Source organism: Salvelinus namaycush, chromosome 21, assembly GCF_016432855.1.
Source record: "Salvelinus namaycush isolate Seneca chromosome 21, SaNama_1.0, whole genome shotgun sequence".
NCBI classification, from domain to species: domain Eukaryota; kingdom Metazoa; phylum Chordata; class Actinopteri; order Salmoniformes; family Salmonidae; genus Salvelinus; species Salvelinus namaycush.
In genome coordinates this window covers 9643296-9668634 of record NC_052327.1, presented here as the reverse complement: position 1 = coordinate 9668634, position 25339 = coordinate 9643296, and the positions used below count along the sequence as shown (strand labels likewise).

The 25339-nt window shown below is 42.3% G+C and overlaps 1 protein-coding gene across 1 annotated transcript in view; it reads right to left on the bottom strand.

The window, feature by feature from the left end:
• LOC120066608 (AP-3 complex subunit beta-2) overlaps positions 1-25339 on the bottom strand; it is a 99036-nt gene that overhangs the window by 42811 nt on the left and 30886 nt on the right. Inside the window, exon 2 of the mRNA XM_039018032.1 lies at positions 217-292. Within this exon, the coding sequence (XP_038873960.1) occupies positions 217-292 (76 nt within the window). The remainder of the gene's footprint in view (positions 1-216; positions 293-25339) is intronic.

Sequence of the window (25339 nt, the reverse complement as noted above, 5' to 3'; positions counted from 1 at the left end):
AAGTATTGAGTCTGTTTCTCTTTTTACTCCCGTTTGGTTATTTTGAGAGAGAGAGAGAGAGAATATTGAAAGTATTTTCCAAAGATTCCTCATGTGCTTGATTTCTCGCCTCCACCTGAGTAATCAAGGAATGACTTCTGAGATTCACCCAGTGAGTTTTTGTTGTTGTTGAAGATGGTGGTGGCTGACAGTGGAGATGAAGACAGCAGTACTCACAGCCACAATCCTCTTCATAGCTTCCAGCTTCAGGGAGTCTTTGTTGCTGTCCAGCATCTCTTTCAAGTCATCATGTCTGGGGGAAGAAGAAGGAAGAGTCTTCAATTACTGAAGTTATCCAAACTAGCCACTTTCTGGTGTAAAAGGTCATTAGCAACCTTGTCTGAGACCTGAAGACTCACTTTAGCTCCCTGAGCTTATTCCTAAGGCTTTAGCTCAGCAGGCTAAAACAGTTTGTGGAGTGCCAATGACCCCGTTTTCACACCCAGTTGATCACACTAACAGACATCTATGTCTGTGGTTGAGAGCAACTTCTACCTCGAGCATGTAACCATCGCAGGTGATGGGTAACGAGATACTTCTGGGTCCTGTTCAGTAGGCACGAAACCATCTGAATTTTTCAATAAGAAGCACTCATATTTGTTTTCTATTTTAAAATAGATGTCGGAAAAAACAAGATGAGGGACATGTCAAAATCCATCTTTTTTTGCACTTTAGCAAGTTTTTATTCATATCAAAATGTATTGAACTTTCCATGTGGTCTATATTAAAAGGGTACAATTCAATATTGGTGCACAATACTTACTTTTTCAAATCAAAGGGATGCAAAATGTACTCTATTCTTGGAACGACCCACGAGACGAGATTTGGAAGTATGGCCACGCGAGACTATATTTGACATGCTACATAAATATTGCAATGTAGGCTTGATCGAATAGAGCTATGAGTCTAGGTTTACAATATTAAACTAACTCTGAAATCTTTCGAACAGCAATCCCAACCTATTTGTGACACTGTACGTTGAGTAGCGAAGCACGTTTTTGCAGTGGCTTGACTCATTCACTCATCATGGCTCTACTCTGTATTGTGGAAGCTTTGTTATTGTTTCAACTGCGGATTTCCCCTTTAAGGCTGTCACGAGAGACTACCTGTTCAGTAAAGCCACAAAGCCAGTCCCGGTGACAGCACAATGGTCCCATTTAATCCCATGCTATCGAGTCTGAAGATATGAAACAGTATATCAATGACAATTTGGTTAAATGGTTTATTCAGAATATAGAAAAAAAACTAGACTATAGATATGAATTATGTGAATTATTCAATTAGAAGTGCAGTGACCATCTCAGTATATCACAGGCTTGGATGTGAGGGATGAAGCTTTCCAATCTACCTCATTGATACTATAAGTGCCTATTTAACTTCCAGTCTAGAGGTACTGTATACTCAGCAAATAGTTAAGTGATTAGTTTGGGTTGGTCATCATCTCTGATCATTACCAGTGTACTCCCCCCCTCCATACACTTCTAAGGAGCAGCAGCTTGGGCACTAAGTAACAATGCTATTTAAGGCTAATTGTAACCAGTTGAGACTAAATGGTGTAAGGTAGGGGGGCAATAAAGCAATACATCATAAGGCAATGAATCAAAACCATGACTGTCCATAAGGAAAGCATGGAAGACAGTGGTTTTAACTTTGTTACTAAATGTAATCCTTTGGTGAGCTAAATATGGGAGAAACGTGGGAAGAATGCAGAGGGACAACAGAAGACCAAGCAACTCGCAGTCAAATTCCCCCTCTACATGGATATATTCACTAACTGTTAAATACTAATCTGAATTAAGCCAGACCAGTGTGAAAATAGGCCTCAACACGATGGCACATGTCGCAAAAATGCTCCTGCTCCCGTACACACACATGTGCACATGCATGCAGACAGACACACACATGCACGCACGCACACACACACACACACACACACACAAAAAGAGCTCCTGTAGCCTGTTATTCACACTTGGCTGGGGAGATGTCCAAACAGGCCCTGAGAGAGACAGTCCAACACCACAGCACAACACTCAATAGTTTATGTGAAAGATAAAACACACACTGTGTTTCTATGGCAACAGTCATTCGTTTCTTTAGCACAGGTGATCAATGGCGTCGTTAGTAAGATTCCCCAGCTAACTAATTTCACATAAGAGATAGGACATGCAGGCAGAGTGTGAATTATACTGTGACATTCGGGGGTGTAAATTTTTTTGTTGATGGGATTTCCTATTTGGCGTGCACTTTTTTTATGGGCCTAATAGTAAACACATGTATTTTAATGGTACACATGTAGTACAATTTAATGTGGTGTTAACACAAGCAGTCATGATGTTCTCATCTGATTGTCAAACAAATCTCTTAAAAAAGTAGGCTACTTGTGCACATTCGTCCACTCCAAAATAATTCCAGCATCCAAACAGTGCACTGTGCACCTGCCATTTGATGGGAAAGAGACATCTGTTACAAAACACCAAAACGTGTAATGACATTCGACGATTGCCATTAGACCTACAGTCTGAATTCATTTGATGCGTCTTGCTGACAAATGTACCTTTTTTTTGTCAAAAGAAAAGTCGGGACACCTGAAAAGGGGCTGAAATACGGGATTCAAGTACAGCTGTGTCTGTCCGGAGCTCATCCATGCAGAAAACTGTGAGGGCCCAGTTGAAACAATGTTGCAAGTTCGCTAGCGAAAGCTCAACCCACTGGGCACACACTGGTTGAATCAACATTGTTTCCACGTCATTTCAATGAAATTACGTTGAACCAACGTGGAATAGACATTGAATTGACGTCTGTGCCCAGTGGGAGAGAGAAAAAGACAGAGATAAAAAGGCAGACAGGAGATGAATGCGATTGAAAGAACCTAAACCAACTGTGTCACTGGTTTAAACCATGTCCGAGATGTGGGGGTGTTCGTTTAATTTTGAATAAGCTTTTATTTTCATATTTGACACTGTAGCATAACAGTACACAATTGCATTTTTAACAACTAGGAGAATGGTTAGAGACTAAAGTTTGACGAAAGTTTGAGTTTTGCTGCATCTCATTCGGTGGCCATGATCCCCTGTAATTCGTGCACATGTTTCACATGGTGAAAGAGTTATAACACTTTACTATCATAACTGATTTGGTATTGACCATGCCCTGTTTAAATGCCTTCTATATTAATATATTACTGGAAAAAGCACACGGATGCCTGCTCATTTGCTGATAGTCTCAATAGTGTACTCTACAGACACTTTACGGTAACTTACTGGCAGCCAGTTGCCTGTATGTTACCGTTAATGAAGTATGTTACTGTACAGTATTTTACGGTATCCAATACTGTTACTGTAACTGATTTATTGTACCAGTAATGCTACTGTAGCCATTTTACGTTAACATATACTCTTACCGTAATCTTTGGTATCGTTGTTTTAAGGTAACTTACAGGCAACCGGAACATCACTCTCACTAACGGTACAACAAATGTAGCCTCTTACAAGGCATGCCTAAAAACATGTTAATGAGCCAGAAACAACAATATCATGCACCCACTAGTGGTCAAAACGTTTTTGGCGCTCCAAAAATACAGTAGGGTACTGTATTCTGTCAGGTGGAATTACAATACCATTTGAAATACAGCAAATATTTACAGTAATGTACTGTTAAACTAAAGTTAATTTGGAATTGATGGTATCATTTAACAGTTATGCCTAAAATCATCCAGAGTGCATTGCGATTTACATCAATTTACTGTAAATGCTTGTCATTGTTCATTCTATCTGTTTGTAGGCAGTCCCCTGCCCCTGTAATATGTTTGGATGTACTGTACCTTCCTTTCTAACTGAAAGCAATACCTCATCATTGGAAAGATGGGAGGAGTCCATAACCTGTGGTGCCCCACAGGGTTCAGTGCTAGGATCCATTCACTTAATCTATACATGCTGTACTGTAGCAGTACCTTCTTACAACGATACACCCATGCATAAAGAAACTTGAATTCTATCCAAAAAGAGGATGATATCACATTGATACATTTATAGTCAGTCCAGGCCAGCCTGAAATGGTTCTGTAAAATTCCTAATATGTAGCTATTTGATCTGTGCCGTCTTAATGTGTTCATGGGCCATTTGGGGAGCAAAGACCCAAAGACATTGGCTCCATCCCAAATCACAGCCTATTCCCTATGCACTACTTTTGACCAGAGCCCTATGGGCACTGGTCAAATGTAGTTCACTAAATAGGGACTGTGGTGCCATTTGGGACACATCTCTTCTCTAAATAGCAGCCCCATTTGCTAAGAGCCTGCTGAATGTGAAAGGAGATGGGTTTTTCATTGGGCCAGGGTGAGGGAGATTTGTTCATCTGTCATCCATGCGAGTGGCAATGGGGACAGACTAGCTGCAACACGTGTGGGCTTAGAGTCATGCTGAGGGGATCTGAGGTGATATTTTCTCTTCCCCCTCACACACACACACACACACACACACACACACACACACACACTATCTTCCAAATTGATTTTATCCAAATTGATTTTATTATATGCTACACAGAGATTCTATACAAATCCTATGAGAATAGGAACAATTTATCATTTTTAACCATGGCCTGATTACCTTACCTGGTTGGCAGAAACTCATGAGATGACTTATTCCAGTAAACTAGCCTATGTATAAGTAATCTCGTCCCCCAAGCCGGCTCTCTCTCTCTGCTGAACCAATTGAGCCTGGGGACGAGGTCAATGTATAAGCCATTTCTGATCAATACACTACTGCATGCATTCATACAAACAAAACTCTGACCTAATAATACGTAGTCCGTTTGAAAAGCATTCTTCCATTAATATTGCTAAAGGATATACATTTCTTTGTAGTATGAGTTTTAATGTCTATATTAAATCATATTGCTGTTTCTGTTCCTCTGCTAATTATAATAATTACTGGGATGTTAGGATGCAAGTCTTCAACACTCAAGCACATTCAAAGTCAACAGCATTGCAATGCAATGTGGTGTAGCACACTGTTCCAATGTTAGTTAAAGCTGTAACTTTTTGGGCGATGCAACCAAAAATTCACATAGAAATGTGAGTTATAGACCTGTCATTCTCATTGAAAACAAGTCTAAGAAGCGGTAGATCTGCTCTATGTGCGCTATTTCTAAGCTTCCTGTTCTTAAACCTGCACTGCGTGACTGTGTGTACATTGTCTTTAGAGACCCCTCTGACAAGAATGCAATATTTTTTTCTAGATTTGAACCCGATATCCCAGAAACCCCAGCTCTCATTGGTTGTCGCCGCTGGGATGACGTAGCACAGGCCTGGGCAATTATTTTCCATGGAGGGCCACATTAGAATAGATTTTTGCCATCATGGGCCAAAATCATATTACAGGATTATACATCATGTGTATGACTGTGTTATACAGATATAGATATAGATATATAGATATAGATACAGATATGTCTACTATAAATCACGTCCAGATATGCTACTTTTACTTTTTTAACATGCACAGAAATAAACCACTTCTATGTTCTCCTTTCGGTAGGTATTTTCATTATTAAACATGCAATGAACTACACGGAGGGAAAAGTACACTGTGCATTCAGCACCACAGACAGAACTCTTGTTAACTCTTAAGGATACGCCCCTTTTTTCCAATTTTCGTCTAAAATGACATACCCAAATCTAACTGCCTGTAGCTCAGGCCCTGAAGCAAGGACATGCATATTCTTGGTACCATTTGAAAGGAAACACTTTGCAGTTTGTGGAAATGTGAATGCAATAGAAAGGCCATAATGTATTATTCCAGCCCAGGTACAATTTAGATTTTGGCCACTAGATGGCAGCAGTGTATGTGTAACGTTTTAGACTGATGCAATGAACCATTGCATTTCTGTTCAAAATGTTGTATCAAGACTGCCCAAATGTTCCTAATTTGTTGATTAATAACTTTCCATGTTCAAAATTGTGCACTCTCCTCCATCAATAGCATGGTATTATTTCACTGTAATAGCTACTGTAAATTGGACAGTGCAGTTAGATTAACAAGAATTTAAGCTTTCTGCCAATATCAGATATGTCTATGTTACAACCTCATGCTAATCACATTAGCCTACGTTAGCTCAACTGTCCCGTGGACGGGACACCGGTCCCGAAGAACATTTATTAACGGGTATGCACAAAAACACAAGAAAGAGAGAGAGCTTAACATTACATTTAAACTAGTCAGTGTGAGGAATGAAGTCTATGAAGGGCATTGACAGAGTAGTGAAGTCAGGTATAGTTTCTGACGTCGCTATGCACAGAATTGTTGAGAGGTGAGAGTCAGTAAGAGATGATTTGTCTCAGGATTGTAAGTTGGTGGTTGAAGATATCCCTCTAGTGGTGCGGGGGCTGTGCTTTGGCAAAGTGGGTGGGGTTATATCCTTCCTGTTTGGCCCTGTCCGGGGGTATCATCGGATGGGGCCACAGTGTCTCCTGACCCCTCCTGTCTCAGCCTCCAGTATTTATGCTGAAGTAGTTTATGTGTCGGGGGGCTAGGGTCAGTTTGTTATATCTGGAGTACTTCTCCTGTCTTATCCGGTGTCCTGTGTGAATTTAAGTATGCTCTCTCTAATTCTCTCCTTCTCTCTTTCTTTCTCTCTCTCGGAGGACCTGAGCCCGAGGACCATGCGTCAGGACTACCGGGCATGATGACTCCTTGCTGTCCCCAGTCCACCTGGCCTTGCTGCTGTTCCAGTTTCAACTGTTCTGCCTGCGGCCATGGAACCCTGACCTGTCCACCGGACGTGCTACCTGTCCCTGACCTGCTGTTTTCAACTCTCTAGAGACTGCAGGAGTGGTAGAGATACTCTTAATGATCGGCTATGAAAAGCCAACTGACATTTACTCCCGAGGTGCTGACTTTCTACACCCTCGATAACTTCTGTGATTATTATTATTTGACCATGCTGGTCATTTATGAACATTTGAACATCTTGGCCATGTTCTGTTATAATCTCCACCCGGCACAGCCAGAAGAGGACTGGCCACCCCTCATAGCCTGGTTCCTCTCTAGGTTTCTTCCTAGGTTTTGGCCTTTCTAGGGAGTTTTTCCTAGCCACCGTGCTTCTACACCTGCATTGCTTGCTGTTTGGGGTTTTAGGCTGGGTTTCTGTACAGCACTTCGAGATATTAGCTGATGTACGAAGGGCTATATAAAATACATTTGATTTGATTTGATGATCTGTGCCTTGACTTGTTATATTTCATCACTGAAAATGTCTGTTCACATACATAGGTTGACCCAAACAATACAAACATCTTCTGAGCATGACTCCTAATCTTTGGAAAGTTTTGTTCATCGAGAGATGCATAGAACCTCATCAGTGACATTGTTTTGAATAGTTCTCCAATCATTGCATCAGACTGAAGATCGATAAGCTCAAGTTGCATGTCAGTGGGAGCGTTATCCACGTTGAAGGTGAAAGGAGAGGAAACCAACAGCATGTCATTTTCCAAGCTTTTTAAATCCTCAAAACGGAGAGAAAACTCACCATTCAAAGCACACAGCAGCGATGTATACTTCTCCCGCTGGTCAACAGATAGGGAACAGACTAGTAGTGTTGGAAGGTTGGTGAGATTGTTGGCTTCTACTTGGCGGGTCAGGAGGAGTAATTTTCCCTTGAAGGCTTTGACAAGGCTGTACATCTGATGTGCAAAAAGGCCTTTCCCTTGTAGTTTGGAATTCAGTTCATTCATGTGGGCCATGATGTCCACGGTGAAGGCAAAATCAGCCAACCATTTTTTATCTTGAGGTTGAGGGAATTCCACATATATTCCTTTAATTTGCAAAAATTCAGCAATCTCCGACTTCAGGTCCCATACACTTTTAAGCACCTTTCCCAAACAAAGCCATCTCACGTTTGTGTGGTAGGGGAGATCTGCATGACCCAACTCTGTTTCTTCCAACAGTGAGACAAACTGCCTGTGGTTTAAAGATTTTGCTCTTATGAGGTTTACCACTTTAGTGACTTGTATCCACAACATGGCTCATTTTCAGAACACCCTCCTGATGAATAATGCAATGCAGGAAAATAATTTTCTGATCTGGGTTCAGCTCAGCTACTTTATCTTGTAACCTTCTCAAAAGGCCAACGTTTTTTCCTGTCAAGTTTGGGCACCCATCAGTGGTGACACTGGATAACTTTTCAAAACTCAGTCCCAGTTTTGCCACACTCTTATTAACCTCCTACCAATAAATATTACCCTGTGGTTGTGTTCATCCTTGAATGCACTGAAGCAAGCTCCTCTGTAATTACAAAGTCTGGGGTTATGCCTCATAACACGGAACCCAAACAGGCTGCGCGAGTGTGCCATCGTGCATAACATGTATTTTGTCCCCCTACACCAAACGCGATCACGATACACAGGTTAAAATATCAAAACAAACTCTAAACCAATTACATTAATTTGGGAACAGGTCAAAAAGCATTAAACATTTATGGCAATTTAGCTAGTTAGCTTGCACTTGCTAGCTAATTTGTCCTATTTAGCTAGCTTGCTGTTGCTAGCTAATTTGTCCTGGGATATAAACATTGAGTTGTTATTTTACCTGAAATGCACAAGGTCCTCTACTCTGACAATTAATCCACACATAAAACGGTCAACCAAATCATTTCTAGTCATCTCTCCTCCTTCCAGGCTTTTTCATCTTTGAACTTATATGGTGATTGGCATCTAAACTTTCATAGTATTACTACACCGACTGGCAACACAGTTCGTCTTTCAATCACCCACGTGGGTATAACCAATGAGGAGATGGCACGTGGGTACCTGCTTCTATAAACCAATGAGGACATGGGAGAGGCAGGTACTTGCATCGCGATCTGCGTCAGAAATAGAAAGGAGTTATATTTTAGCCCTTGGCAACTCAGACGCTCGTTGACGTGCACAGTGTGGTGCAATAATTGAATAACATAGATTTCTAAATTTATGTTGCAACTGTCGCGCACACGACTCGAGCGGTGTGGTCAGCCTATTAGAATATCAACAACTACACCGTGTCATGTGCATCACTGCTCTCATCCAGGGCCAAGGAGAAATAGGTGAAAGGTGAAATCCTTTACCTTGTCTTTCAACTGTTGTTCCATATACTCTGCGATGTCCTCAACACGCCGTGTCACTGTTCGTCTTGACAGGGAAACGTTTTCAAACAGCTCTTTCTTGTCGGGGCAGAGTATTGCTGCAGAGTCAATTAAACATTCTTTAATGAATTCGCCCTCAGCGAATGGCTTGCTATGTTTAGCAATTTTGTGGGACAGCACATAGCTAGCTCTCGCAATTCCATCGTTTGCTGAATGCAGTTTTGTGAAAAGTCCTTGCTGCTTTTGCAACTGAGAAAGCAACTTTTTCGATGCACTTGCCCTCTTCTATGAAGACATATTCCTATATTTCTGTGCATGCTTCGTCTGGAAGTGTCGGGACAAGTTGTAGTCTTCAAGACAGCGATGCTCTCTTTGCACACTTCCCTGATACCTCAATAAAGAAATATGTTGATGTCCACTCTTGCTGGAACACCCTACATTCATTGTCTACATTCCTTTGATTTGAAATCTTTGAAATAACTCATTTTTGCTAGCTAACTTAGCTAGCTACATGGTTGATAATAGCTACCATGAATTTCCTTGCTCGGTACAAAATTGTAATTTAACGATAAATTTAGCTAGTACATTAGTTATCACACTTGCGTAAAAAAAGCAGTGTAAAATAAGGAATTTTGACTCATTATAGCTTTGTCTTCATGGAAAATAAAATTGGCTTTGGTAAGTCTGATGAATGTGTTTGTTTTTTATGACCATGTTTTTTTTAGCTGCTTGCATTTTGTATTTATATTTTGATGTGGGTCATTTCTGTAATTTCTGTAACTCAAGGGTCATCTGTAAAAGAGACCTTGGTCTCAATAAGACTCCCTGATAAAATAAAGATAAAATAAATTAAAAGTCCGTTGCCCTTCTTTGACTTCTACACTAGCTAGCTAATAACATTTATGGGATGGCCCGTTGATTTTTGAGAGTAATGGCTATGAAGATGTTTATTTATTGTAGAAGTGTTATACTTAACTCTTCTGCATGAAAATCCTTATTGGTTATACATAAAATACCATGTAATGAACATAACAATACTAATAAGTGTTGTGTACATGTTTTTCTTCTGTAGGATTTCAGTATGAAGAGCCGCAGACCGTCCAGTGACACAGGCAGGGGTGCAGAAAGAACTGTAAAGGAAGACCTTGAAAGGGCTGCCCGACTGCAAGAAGAGAGGCTGGCCGAGATGAATGTTAGTAAAAATATTTAACCTTTGGTGCTGTTTACCCTTTTCACAACATTATAATCATATCACACAACATTTGGCCGCATTCTATAATTTCATGTTGCTTATTTTCTTATCATTACAGGCTAAATTGCAAGAGATATCCTTTAATGAAAGGGGAGAGGTGCTGGAGCTGTCCTCTTCCCATCTACATGGAGTGATTTTTGGCATCATGGACTACCGGAGAGCTATCCCGGGTTCTCCGGACAACCTCGCTGGTGCACCTGCATGAATTGCAGGGAGACTCCTGCACCTTACAACACACAACTTCTGCCATTTCACCACTGCTGTATTCCATTTATTTATTACCAAGTATGTTTACATCGTTGGCTGGCCCTCGCTTCATATTCGTCGCCAAACCCACTGGCTCCAGGTCATCTATAAGTCTTTGCTAGGTAAAGCCCCGCCTTATCTCAGCTCACTGGTCACCATAGCAGCACCCACCCGTAGCACGCAGGTATATTTCACTGGTCACCCCCAAAGCCAATTCCCCCAAAGCCATACTATTATTATTTTTTTGCTCCTTTGTACCCCAGTATCTCTACTTGCACATTCATCTTCTGCACATCAATCACTCCAGTGTTTAATTGCTAAATTGTAAATATTTCGCCACTATGGCCTATTTATTGCCGTACCTCCCTTATCTTACCTCATTTGCACACACTGTATATAGACTTTTTTTCTATTGTGTTATTGACTGTATGTTTGTTTATTCCATGTGTAACTCTGTGTTGTTGTTTGTGTTGCACTGCTTTGCTTTATCTTGTCGAAGTCGCAGTTGTAAATGAGAACTCGTTCTCAACTAGCCTACCTGGTTAAATAAAGGTGAAGTAAAAAATTCAAAAACATAACAGGTTAATACTTTCCACAACTACACTGTACTTTATTCTTCATTTGGATCCCAATTGTGAAAAATACTTCATTCAGTCATATCTTTTGTTTTCCTTTATTTTTTAGTAGATCAGCTTTAATATCTATCAATGTAATTGTCTGCATCATTTCCAATCCCCTTTCAGTGCATTCGGAAAGTATTCAGACCCTTTCCCATTTTCCACGTTTTGTTACGTTACAACCTTATTCTAAAAAAGATTTAATCAAAAAAAGGTTCCTTAAATCTACATAGAATACCCCATAATGAAAGAGTGAAAATGCGTTTTTAGAAATGTTTGCAAAATGTATTAAAGATAAAAAACGGATATACCTTATTTACATAAGTATTCAGACCCTTTGCCATGAGACTCGAAATTGAGTTCAGGTGCATCCCGTTTCCATTGATCATCCTTGAGATGGCAGCATCATGCTGTGGCTACCACCATGCTTCACCATAGAGATGGTGCCAGGTTTCCTCCAGATATGACGCTTGGCATTCAGGCCAAAGAGTTCAATCTCGATTTCATCAGACCAGAGAATCTTGTTTCTCATGGTCTGAGAGTCCTTTAGGTGCCTTTTGGCAAACTCCAAGCGGGCTGTCATTATCCCTTCACTGAGGAGTGGCTTCCATCTGGCCACTTTACCATAAAGGCCTGATTGGTAGAGTGCTGCAGAAATGGTTGTCCTTCTGGAAGGGTTCTCCCATCTCAGCAGAGGAACTCTGGAGCTCTGTCAGAGTGACCATCGGATTCTTGGTCACCTCCCTGACCAAGGCCCTTCTCCCCAGATTGAGCTGGCCGGGTGGCCAGCTCTAGGAAATGTCTTGGTGGTTCCAAACATCTTCCATTTAAGAATGATGGAGGCCACTGTGTTTTTGGGGACCTTCAATGCTGCAGACATTTTTTGGTACCCTTACCCAGATCTGTGCCTCGACACAATCCTGTCTCGCAGCTCTACGGAGAATTAATTTGACTTCATGGCTTGGTTTTTCCTCTGACATGCACTGTTAACTGTGGGACCTTATATAGACAGGTGTGCCTTTCCAAATCATGTCCAATCAATTGAATTTACCACAGGTGGACGCCAATCAAGTTGTAGAAACATCTCAAGGATGATCAATGGAAACAGGATGCACCTGAGCTCAATTTCAAGTCTCATAGCAAAGGGTCTGAATACTTATGTAAATACGATATTTCAGGTTTTTATTTTCAATACATTTACAACCTTTTTTTGCTTTGTCATGATTACGTGTTGTGTGTAGATTGATGAGGGGGAAAACATATTTTATACACATTTTGGAATAATGCTGTAATGTAACAAAATATGGAAAAAGTGAAGTGGTCTGAATACTTTCTGAATGCACTGTATTTTTTAGTAAATATACAGTACCAGTCAAAAGTTTGGACACACCTAAACAAATCAAAATATATTTCATATTTGAGATTCTTCAAAGTAGCCACCCTTTGCCTTGATGACAGCTTTGCACACTCTTGTCAGCAGTGTGCTGACAAGCTATTAGCTAACGTTAGCTAGCTAATACGAACTATTGGACACGTGGCTTGAAAACAATCAAAAAAGTAATCCAAAATATTACTGGCATACATATTTACAAAAAAAGCGATTTCTGCATATTGCACCTTTGATATGAAGCTCACTTCAATAGCTTCCTGCCATACAAGGGAAGCTGGACAGGGAATTCCACAAAGTATGATGGGCTTTTGTTACTGTTAATCAGCAGAGTGAACAATTCATGAATCAGTGGTTCAGTGGATGATCCTCAATCAATTATTCCATACGTGATTTTTTAAATTGAGAGACTGATAAACTTTGATATACTGTATTTTAAAAGCTTCCAGATATACACTAGTCCAAACAAGTTTAACCTGGAACTGCTAAAATGTGCAGCAGTTTTTTGATGATGAGCGACAAGTATCTCTAATTAAATAATGTAAATCAACTTTGTTCTCATATTCAGTTTGCTTTTCATAATGTTCTGCAAGTGATTATTGCAAATGTCAATGTAAACTAGGGCTGTTACTAAACATAAGGTTTGTGTGTGTATAACTGTTTGTTTCTTTACCGTGTGTATGCAGATGTGTGTATCTGTTTGAATGTGTGTGAATATTCGCATTAGGTGTTTGTACAGTATGTGGTAGTGGACTTGTTTGTGAGAGTGGATGCTTCTGTGTGTGTAGGTCTGTGTCTGCAGCAGCATAGTACACTGACAATGACCATTTCTGATACTAATTAGCTGTGTGTGTGTGTGTGTGTGTTTTGTGTGTGTGGTGCGCATGTCACCTGACAGCTGAGGCACATATGTGTTTGGGACCGCAAAACCTGACTCAATAGGGGATGGTTCGGGTGGGCATCTATGATGGATGACACATGGCGTCGGGGGCGGCTCCGCCGGAAGCTCCGGACCGTGGGTTGTCGCTGGAGGCACCGGACCGTGGATCGTCGCCGGAGGCTCCGGACCGTGGATCGTCGCCGGAGGAACCGGACCGTGGATCGTCGCAGGAGGCTCTGGACTGAGAACCCTTGCTGGAGGTTCCGGACCGTAGACCGTCTCAGGAGGTTCCGGACCGTAGACCGTCTCAGGAGGTTCCGAAACGTAGACCGTCTCAGGAGGTTCCGAAACGTAGACCGTCTCAGGAGATTCCGGACCGTGGACTGACGTTGGAGGTTCCGGACCGTGGCCCGTCGTTGGAGGTTCTAGACTGGGAACTGTCGCCGGAAGCTCTGGACTGGGAACTGTCCCCGGAAGCTCTGGACTGGGAACTGTCGCCGGAAGCTCTGGACTGTGGAGGCGCACTGGAGGCCTGATGCGTGGGACCGGTACAGGTGGCACCGGGCTGATGACACGCACCTCAGGGTGAGTTCGGAGAGGAGGCACAGGACGTACTGGACTGTGGAGGCGCACTGGAGACCTGATGCGTGGAACCGGTACAGGTGGCACCGGGCTGATGACACGCACCTCAGGGCGAGTGCGAGTAAGAGGCACAGGACATACTGGACTGTGGAGGCGCACTGGAGGCTTGATGCGTGGAACCGGTACAGGTGGCACCGGGCTGATGATACGCACCTCAGGGCGAGTGCGGGGAGGAGGCACAGGACGCACTGGACTGTGGAGGTGCACTGGAGGTCTAGAGCGCAGAGCTGGCACAACCCTTCCTGATTGGATGCTCACTCCAGCCCGGCAAGTGCGGGAAGCTAGCACAGGACGCACTGGGCTGTGAAGGCGCACTGGCGACACAGTGCGTAGAACCGGCGCAGGATATCCTGGACCGAGGAGACGTACTGGAGACCAGGAGCGCTGAGCCGGCACAATCCGTCCTGGCTGAATGTCCACTCTAGCACGGCAACTGCGGGGAGCTTGCACAGAGCGCACCGAGCTGTGGAAGGCATGGTGCGCAGAACCGGATAACACGGTGCGCAGAACCGGTCACTCGCTCCCCACTGTAAGCATGGGGAGTTGGCTCAGGTCTGAACCCTGACTCCGCCAATCTCCCCGTGTTCCCCCCCCCCAAATATTGGGGGGCTGCCTTAATGAATAGACCAAGGCGCAGCGTGAGTAGAGTTCCACATATTTTTTATAAACCGAAACTCAGCAAAACAAAACAAAAAAGCACAAAAACTAAACGTGAAGCTACTGTTGTGCACTCAGGCAACTAAATGTAGACAAGATCCCACGAATAACCATGGGGAAATGGCTACCTAAATATGATCCCCAATCAGAGACAACGATAAACAGCTGCCTCTGATGGGGAACCATATCAGGCCACAATAGACATACAAATTCACCCAGATGACCCACCCAAGACACTATCACACCCCAACGAACACAGAGAATAAACAGCTTACTATGGTCAGGGCGTGACTACGTGCCTTTTTGCAAATTCCAGGCATGCTGGTCATGTGCCTTTTTCTCTGGACCTGCTTCTGTCTGGTTACTCTCCCATAAAGCCCAGATTGGTGAAGTGTTGTAGACTGTTGTCCTTCTGGCAGGTTCTCCCATCTCAGCCAAGGAACTCTGTAGTTCTGTCAGAGTGGTCATTCGGTTCTTGGTCACCTCCCTGACCAAGGTCCTTCTTACCTGGTTGTCAGAGTCTGGGTAGTTCCATATTTTTTCAATTTTCCAATGATGGAGACCACTGTGCTCTTGGAAACATTCAACATTCTTGAAATTGTTTTATATCCTTCCCCATATATACTGTATGCCTCATCACAATGCTATCTCACAGCTCTACGGACAGTTCCTTGGTATAGTTCCTGCTCTGACATGCACTGTCAACTGTGGGACTTTATACAGGGCGTGTACAAAATGTTAAGAACACATGCTCTTTCCATAACATAGACTGACTAGGTGAATCCCTTATTGATGTCACTTGTTAAATCCACTTCAATCAGTGTAGATGAAGGGGGGGTTAAATAATTATTTTTAAGCCTTGAGACAATTGAGGCATAGAATGTGAATTTGTGCCATTCACAAAATATTTAAGTGCCTTTGAACAGGGTTTGGTAGTAAGTGCCAGGCGCACCGGTTTGTGTTAAGCACTGCAACTCTGCTGGGTTTTTCACGCTCAGCAGTTTTCCATGCGTATAAAGAATGGTCCACCACCCAAAGGATATCCAGTCAACTTGAGACAACTGTGGGAAGCATTGGAGTCAACATGAGCCAGTAACTCAATATTAGGAAGGTGTTCTTAATGTTTTGTACGTTGAGTGTATAGCCAGGTGTGTTTCTTTCTAAATCATGTCCAAACAATCGAATTGGCCACAGGTGGACTCCAATACAGTTGTAGTGACATCAAGGATGATCAAAGGAAATTAGATCCACCTGAGCTCAATTTGGTGTGTCATAGCAAAGGGGTGTGAAGACTTATGTAAATTAGATATTTCTGTTTATAATTTTGAATACATTTGCAAAAAATTCTAAAAACATGTTTTCACTTTGTCATTATGGGGGATTGGGTATTGATGGTTGATAACCGCCCCCCCCCCCCCCCCCACTTTAATCAATTTTGAATCCAGGCTGTAACACAACAAAATGTGGAATAAGTCAAGGGGTATGAATACTTTCTAAATATAGTGGGGTCCGAAATTATTGACACCCTTGATAAAAGGTGAGCAAAAATTACTGTATAAAATAAATAATTTAAAAAAACTGAGCTAAATAGAATGCTTGTGCTCAGTGCTTCACCGAAATGTTGGTTATTTTTTGTTTTTTAAACAACTACTGTAATTGACCTACGTTGGATCAATTATTTGAATTCCATTTAAAATAAGGGAGTAGGGATGTAGTAGGGAGTTGTAGTTTCCAACAGGCCAGTATTCTACATAGTTTAGAGCAAAAACGTGGTAATTAACTACGATGACCACAATCCATTGCACGCCTACTTGTCCGGTCTGTGTTTTTTTTTACGCCTGCTACATAAAAAAGAGACAGAAGAATGCGCAATCGAGAGGGATAGAGAGCAGTTGCTTTGTGAGGTATTTCTACCTTAAAATACATGATCTAAGCAATTGATAGTTGGTATTCAGAAGTCATAAAATAATGCCTTATTTACTTTGAAGAACTACTAGAATAAGGATTTTCTCAGACAGCATAAGCAGCAGCTCTATTGAGATGAGATGATGACTTGGAGTGAAATAATAAAGTCATGAAATTAAACATGTAATATACACAACTGAAATATGTTAACAATTATATGTTAACAATTTATCACGGTTTTTGATTTCAGTTTAGCTATTTTTTTAAACATGAAAATGCACTATGCATTATGTGGGTTGAATGCTGTAACAACATAATAAACTATTCATAAAAGTCCCATGATGGTAGTGACTGCCCATTACTGCTTATCACATAATGTACTCACATTACACTATTTTATCCCAAATTCTAATATCATCACTATAAAGCTGCATGCTGCCTATGCTGTCTGAGAAAATCACAATTTGAGTTGTTTTTCAAAGTAATTAAGGCATACTTTTATGACGGCTCAACACTAATTATCATCACTTAGATCATGTATTTTCAGGTATAGATACTTCGTGAAGAAACTGCTATCCCTTTTGATGGTGCATCCTTCTGTCTCTGCTTGAAGCAGGCGTAAAATAGGCGCGACATGGATTATGGTCATTGTAGTTAATTACCATGTTTTCTGCGCTAAACTATGTTGAATATTAGCCTGTTGGAAATTACAACTCCCTACTACGTCACACACTTTGGGCTTGATCTGATTTTTTATTTTTATTTTTTATTTTATTTATTTCACCTTTATTTAACCAGGTAGGCAAGTTGAGAACAAGTTCTCATTTACAATTGCGACCTGGCCAAGATAAAGCAAAGCAGTTCGACACATACAACAACACAGAGTTACACATGGAGTAAAACAAACATACAGTCAATAATACAGTAGAAAAATAAGTCTATATACAATGTGAGCAAATGTGGTGAGATAAGGGAGGTAAAGGCAAAATATGCCATGGTGGCGAAGTAAATACAATACAGCGAGTAAAACACTGGAATTGTAGATTTGCAGTGGAAGAATGTGCAAAGTAGAAATAGAAATAATGGGGTGCAAAGGAGCAAAAATAAATAAATAAATACAGTAGGGGAAGAGGTAGTTGTTTGGGCTAAATTATAGATGGGCTATGTACAGGTGCAGTAATCTGTGAGCTGCTCTGACAGCTGGTACTTAAAGCTAGTGAGGGAGATAAGTGTTTCCAGTTTCAGAGATTTTTGTAGTTCGTTCCAGTCATTGGCAGCAGAGAACTGGAAGGAGAGGCGGCCAAAGGAGGAATTGGCTTTGGGGGTGACCAGAGAGATATACCTGCTGGAGCGCGTGCTACAGGTGGGTGCTGCTATGGTGACCAGCGAGCTGAGATAAGGGGGGACTTTACCTAGCAGGGTCTTGTAGATGACCTGGAGCCAGTGGGTTTGGCGACGAATATGAAGCGAGGGCCAGCGAACGAGAGCATACAGGTCGCAGTGGTGGGTAGTATATGGGGCTTTGGTGACAAAACGAATGGCACTGTGATAGACTGCATCCAATTTATTGAGTAGGGTATTGGAGGCTATTTTGTAAATTACATTGCCGAAGTCGAGGATCGGTAGGATGGTCAGTTTTACGAGGGTATGTTTGGCAGCATGAGTGAAGGATGCTTTGTTGCGAAATAGGAAGCCAATTCTAGATTTAACTTTGGATTGGAGATGTGTGATATGAGTCTGGAATGAGAGTTTACAGTCTAACCAGACACCTAGGTATTTGTAGTTGTCCACATATTCTAAGTCATAACCGTCCAGAGTAGTGATGCTGGACTGGCGGGCAGGTGCAGGCAGCGATCGGTTGAAGAGCATGCATTTAGTTTTACTTGTATTTAAGAGCAGTTGGAGGCCACGGAAGGAGAGTTGTATGGCATTGAAGCTCGTCTGGAGGGTTGTTTTAAGTATAAAGAATGGTGTCGTCTGCGTAGAGGTGGATCAGAGACTCACCAGCAGCAAGAGCGACATCATTGATGTATACAGAGAAGAGAGTCGGCCCAAGAATTGAACCCTGTGGCACCCCCATAGAGACTGCCAGAGGCCCGGACAACAGGCCCTCCGATTTGACACACTGAACTCTATCAGAGAAGTAGTTGGTGAACCAGGCGAGGCAATCATTTGAGAAATAAAGGCTATCGATTCTGCCGATGAGGATGTGGTGATTGACAGAGTCGAAAGCCTTGGCCAGGTCAATGAATACGGCTGCACAGTATTGTTTCTTATCGATGGCGGTTAAGATATCGTTTAGGACCTTGAGCATGGTTGAGGTGCACCCATGACCAGCTCTGAAACCAGATTGCATAACGGAGAAGGTGCGGTGGGATTCGAAATGGTCGGTGATCTGTTTGTTGACTTGGCTTTCGAAGACCTTAGAAAGGCAGGGTAGGATAGATATAGGTCTGTAGCAGTTTGGGTCAAGAGTGTCCCCCCCTTTGAAGAGGAGGATGACCGCAGCTGCTTTCCAATCTTTGGGAATCTCAGACGACACAAAAGAGAGGTTGAACAGGCTAGTAATAGGGGTTGCAACAATTTCGGCAGATAATTTTAGAAAGAAAGGGTCCAGATCGTCTAGCCCGGCTGATTTGTAGGGGTCCAGATTTTGCAGCTCTTTCAGAACATCAGCTGACTGGATTTGGGAGAAGGAGAAATGGGGAAGGCTTGGGCGAGTTGCTGTGGGGGGTGCAGTGCAGTTGACCGGGGTAGGGGTAGCCAGGTGGAAAGCATGACCAGCCGTAGAAAAATGCTTATTGAAATTCTCAAATATAGTGTATTTATCTGTGGTGACAGAGTTTCCTATCCTCAGTGCAGTGGGCAGCTAGGAGGAGGTGTTCTTATTCTCCATGGACTTTACAGTGTCCCAGAACTTTTTTGAGTTTGTGTTGCAGGAAGCTAATTTCTTGGCTTTTCTAACTGCCTGTGTATATTGGTTTCTAACTTCCCTGAAAATTTGCATATCACGGGGGCTGTTCGATGCTAATGCAGAACGCCACAGGATGTTTTTGTGTTAGTTAAGGGCAGTCAGGTCTGGAGAGAACCAAGGGCTATATCTGTTCCTGGTTCTAAATTTCTTGAATGGGGAATGCTTATTTAAGATGGTGAGGAATGCATTTAAAAAAAAAAAACAGGCATCCTCTACTGACTGGATGAGGTCAATATCCTTCCAGGATACCCGGGCCAGGTTAATTAGAAAGGCCTGCTCGCTGAAGTGTTTCAAGGAGCGTTTGACAGTGATGAGGGGAGGTCGTTTGACCGCTGACCCATTACGGATGCAGGCAATGAGTCAGTGATCGCTGAGATCTTGGTTGAAAACAGCAGAGGTGTATTTAGAGGGCAAGTTGGTTAGGATGATATCTTTGAGGGTGCCCGTGTTTACGGCTTTGGGGTGGTACCTGGTAGGTTCATTGATAATTTGTGTGAGATTGAGGGCATCAAGCTTAGATTGTAGGATGGCTGGGGTGTTAAGCATGTCTCAGTTTAGGTCACCTAGCAGCACGAGCTCTGAAAATAGATGGGGGGCAATCAGTTCACATATGGTGTACAGAGCACAGCTGGGGGCAGAGGGTGGTCTATAGCAGGCGGCAACGGTGAGAGACTTGTTTTTGGAGAGGTGGATTTTTAAAAGTAGAAGTTCAAATTGTTTGGGTACAGACCTGGATAGTAGGACAGAACTCTGCAGGCTATCTCTGCAGTAGATTGCAACACCGCCCCCTTTGGCCGTTCTATCTTGTCTGAAAATGTTTTAGTTAGGGATGGAGATTTCAGAGTTTTTGGTAGTCTTCCTAAGCCAGGATTCAGACACGGCTAGGACATCCGGGTTGGCAGAGTGTGCTAAAGCAGTGAATAAAACAAATTTAGGGAAGAGGCTTCTAATGTTAACATGCATGAAACCAAGGCTATTACGGTTACAGAAGTCATCAAAAGAGAGCGCCTGGGGAATAGGAGTGAAGCTAGGCACTGCAGGGCCTGGATTCACCTCTACATCACCAGAGGAACAGAGGAGGAGTAGGATAAGGGTACGGCTAAAAGCTATGAGAATTGGTTCTTCTAGGACGTCCGGAACAGAGAGTAAAAGGAGCAGGTTTCTGGGGGCGATAAAATAGCTTCAAGGTATAATGTACAGACAAAGGTATGGTAGGATGTGAATACAGTGGAGGTAAACCTAGGCATTGAGTGATGATGAGAGAGATATTGTCTCTAGAAACATCATTGAAACCAGGTGATGTCATCGCATGTGTGGGTGGTGGAACTGAAAGGTTGGATAAGGTATAATGAGCAGGGCTAGAGGCTCTACAGTGAAATAAGCCAATAAACACTAACCAGAACAGCAATGGACAAGGCATATTGACATTAAGGAGAGGCATGCTTAGCCGAGTGATCATAAGGGTCCAGTGAATAGTGAGGTTGGTTGGGGTGACGGCGATTCAGACAGCTAGCCGGGCCATGGGTAGCAAGCTGGCAGAGGATGGAGGTCTGTTTTTAGCCACCTCGTGCATTTCCGTCAGTAGATTAGTGGGGTTCCGTGTGGTAGAGGGGACCAATCCAATTGGCAAAATAGTTATAGTTATAGTTATAGTGGCCCAAGAAAATTGTCCGATAGACCTATTCAGATAGCAGCCGATAAGACAGCTAACGATTAGCGGGTCGCAGATGGGCGTTCAGCTTACGTTGCGACGGAGGGGCCAGTTGGATAACTCCCTCGGGCAGATAACGTCGGTAGTCCAGTCGTGAAGGCCCGGTGGGGCTCCGCATCGGCAGTAAAACGGGTCCGGATAGGTGATTGTAGCCCAGGAGTGGCTGATGGAACTCTTCAGCTGGCTAGCTCCGGAATAATTGATGTATGCTCCGGGACCGACGTTAGCCAATAGTCACTCGGATAGCAGCTATTTATCTCTAGAGAAACTCTGCAATGTGCGCATTGAGCTCACAGGAAAAAAACGGGTAAATGAGTTGTTTAAAAAACAAATGGAAAATTGCTCAGCACTAGCCAGCAGAGACCTCACATGAGTATCTGTACAGTTTTTCCCTTGGCAATCCTCTACTGACCAAACCACCCCAAGCCAGTTTCTCTAGAAGACACGTCATAGCACTGAGAAATAACAATACAGTAGCAGCCCCTGAATGTCCCCCACACCCACCTCTCTTCCAAATGAACGTCTATTGAAATGAGCCAGACTACAACAGGTTAGGCGAGGGAAGCAGACCTGGGTTCAAATACTATTTGAAATCTTTCAAATACTTAGTGTTTGCTTTAGCCAGCCTGGAGTGCCAGATGGGCGGGGTTTGGACTTTTGCCGCTATTCTATTGTGCCAGACAAACTCAATCAAACCCAGTTCAAGTATTTGAAATACATTAAAATAGTATTTGAACCCAGGTTTGGAGGGTAGCAAACAGAATAAAGAAAACTGGCTAATTGAAAAGATTCCCCTGGGAGTCCGGGCTCTCCATAATTTAAATAGCTATGATATCTCTGCACAAGCCCAGGTTCTCCTGACTAGTTTCCAAGGCAACATAGAATGTGATAAAGTGAAGGGAAGTGATTTCCTGCCTCCGTCGTGTCTTTGTTGCAGCTGCATGCAGAGAAGCAGGCATGAAGTGTCTAACTAGGTGTGACACCGCAGTCTTAAGAGATCATTCCCCCAGGTACATTCCTTTGAGGAAGACGGTCGTTCAAATTCACCTATCAATCAAATCTCTTGATGTCATCTTTTGGGAGGCTGCTGGTTTCAGATCCCAGGTAGTGGCACTATCTCCTGCCATTGTGCCCTTGAGCAACATACTTGTAAACAACATTTTTACTTCAGGGGCCCTGTACTATGGACCCTGGGTTGCTCCCAAAATGTGGGCTGTCTGTTGGGGACAAAGCAGAATTTCCATCTCTGCAGATGGACTAATGATTGCTGACTAAAAGCAATACAATCAAAACAGTCATTAAAAGTCCATTAAATAACAGAACAGAGAGCACATCTGGCAAAGTAGACAGCCAAATACACAGCCAAATGGAGGGCAAAATAGCCCTAGTCAATTGTGGGTAAAATAGCCAAGTGTGGGTGCGAACACTGAAAAGACCACTCTTTCAACATAGCACCCGCCTGCCATTGCCTGGAAAGCTCTTCTATAGGTCGTTATCAATAAAACGTTACAATAAGGTGCAGAGCATTCTATTTGCCTTCTGGGGTGCAAGGAGACCCGCCGCTCCTCTAAAACCATTGCCAACTGCGTGCTATTTTCAAGGGATTGTTAAATAAATGTTAACTATTTGGTTGTAATATTATCACCTCTTGAAAAGCATAGTCACAACTACACATTTCCGATTATTCCATGCAAAACAATTTCACACATTTAGCTCAATCATCAGAGTTCTAGGCCAACAGCAAGTAGACCTAACAGCATGCTTTTTATGATCAGTAAACATAAATTGATTGTGTAATTTTAAATACGTGAGGGAAGCTTCATGATATCTCCCAATATTGGCCATCATTAATTGGATATTTGAGTGATATAAAATGGAAGTGAACTATACCTGACAAGTATGAGTGCTTTTGGTTAATTTCCCATCCTTTGTGGGATCTGCCTGTCAAGCAGCAGAAGGGCGCATTTGCCGATGTAACGTTACTGTTGGCTGATAATGTTTACTTTAAGTTGGTAAGTAGACCTTTTTCTCCAACCAAATGTCGGATTACCTAGCGAAGTTAGCTACCATTATCCCATTTTCAACATTGTATTTAAATAATGTTTAAACATGATTGCTGCTGACAGACATGATAGACTACATTGACTGATGGACCATATCAAATTGGCTACCTAGCTAACAACATATCAGGTCAATATTGCTAGTTTAACAAGCTAACTTTCAGGGGATAAACTAGATCGCCATATTCAAATATTGTTTGATTTGCTTGCTATCTATATCAGTGATGACCATTAGGCTGACTGACAACTTTACCAGGACGATGTCAAGCTCTTTCCAAAAGCCTTATCTCTGATGAAGCAAGCTAAATTACACGTTGTTTGCTTTAGCTAGCTAGCTAGCCAAATGGATGTGGTTACACTCACGTATCTGAAAATAAATGATGAATTGATGTTTACTGATTGCTGTATAACTCTGATGATGGAGCTAATTGTGGAATAGTCTGAAATGTGTAGTTTGACTATGCTCTTCAAGAGGTGATGATATTAAAACCAAATAGTTATAACATATATTTAACAATCCCTTGAAGACGGCACGTAGTTTTCAATGGTTTTAGCAGAGCTGGAGGTCTCCTTGCCCCCCAACAGCCAAATCGAACGCTAGTTTTATTGATAATGACCTATAGTGTTGAATGAAGCTTGGAGGGTCAGACAGGGAAAACTCTAACTTGGTAGATGATGAAAAACGTAATATCTTTCTACATTGACCATTGTTTTGAGTTGATGTTGAGGCATTTTCTGGTTGACGTTTGATCTTTACATGCAAAGCGTTCAAACATATCAAAGCCTACATCTATTTCACTACAATCTGTTATATCCTTCGGTCCATATTTGATTACACAAAGGTACATAATCAAACACAGGCAGGATTTCACAAGAAAAGCCTGTACAACTTTAGGAGGGTATTATCTATGGGAGATTGCCTTAATTCCACACAATCAGAAAAAGACTGAACATTTGATGCAGGCAGATATAAAGACATCATTAAAAGTGGCTGGGCCTGAGAAGAAGATTAAAGATTCAACAGAGCCAATTTTGCAACATTGAGTTCAGACTGAACTGAAATAGCTTATTCTCTCCTGAGGGTTGATTAGCATTTCTAGCTGAATTATGATTAGGAGGAACCCCTACTTTGGTCTCGGTACACTTCAGTGGAGGCTGCTGAGGGGAGGACGGCTAATAATAATGGCTGGAATGGAGCAAATGGAATGGCATCAAACACATAGAAAATGTTTTTTTTTTGTATTTGGTACCATTCCACTAATTCCGTTCCAGCCATTACCACGAGCCTGTCCTCCTTAATTAAGGTGCCACCCTCCTTCTGTGCTACACATTCATGCAGTGGTGACCCGTCATTCAGGGCAGGTGGGCAGAGTTATTTTGGCATTAATACGTGTGACATATCAGTTTGCAAACAATGTAAAAAAAAAGAAGCATTGAGTTAATAAAGCCACATACAAACATAGTCTATTTTTTGCTTTCTTGAGTAAGTGCTTTCTGTGGTGGTGGGGCAGCCAGCGGAAAATATGGAGCGTAGGTGTTGGTTATGTTCTCTAGTTGCACCATGATTAGCTCAGTGTTCTATCACTCGTGGGGACAGTATGTCACTGCCAAGTCTAAGGGTAGACCTCGAAAATTCAAGCCCCTTGGATGCTGCCATAGAGTTATATTAGAAGTGCCCATCTAAGAAGGCTTAAGGTCATTGGCCACAGATAAAATGACGTCAAATCACATTATATCTACAGTAGCTTTGATTGGACTGATCATGTCAACATCATACTTTCAAAATCATAGCTAGCAGTCATCGTGAATCAAGTCGACAATCTACTGGCAAATCCTTTTTAATCCTTGTCAT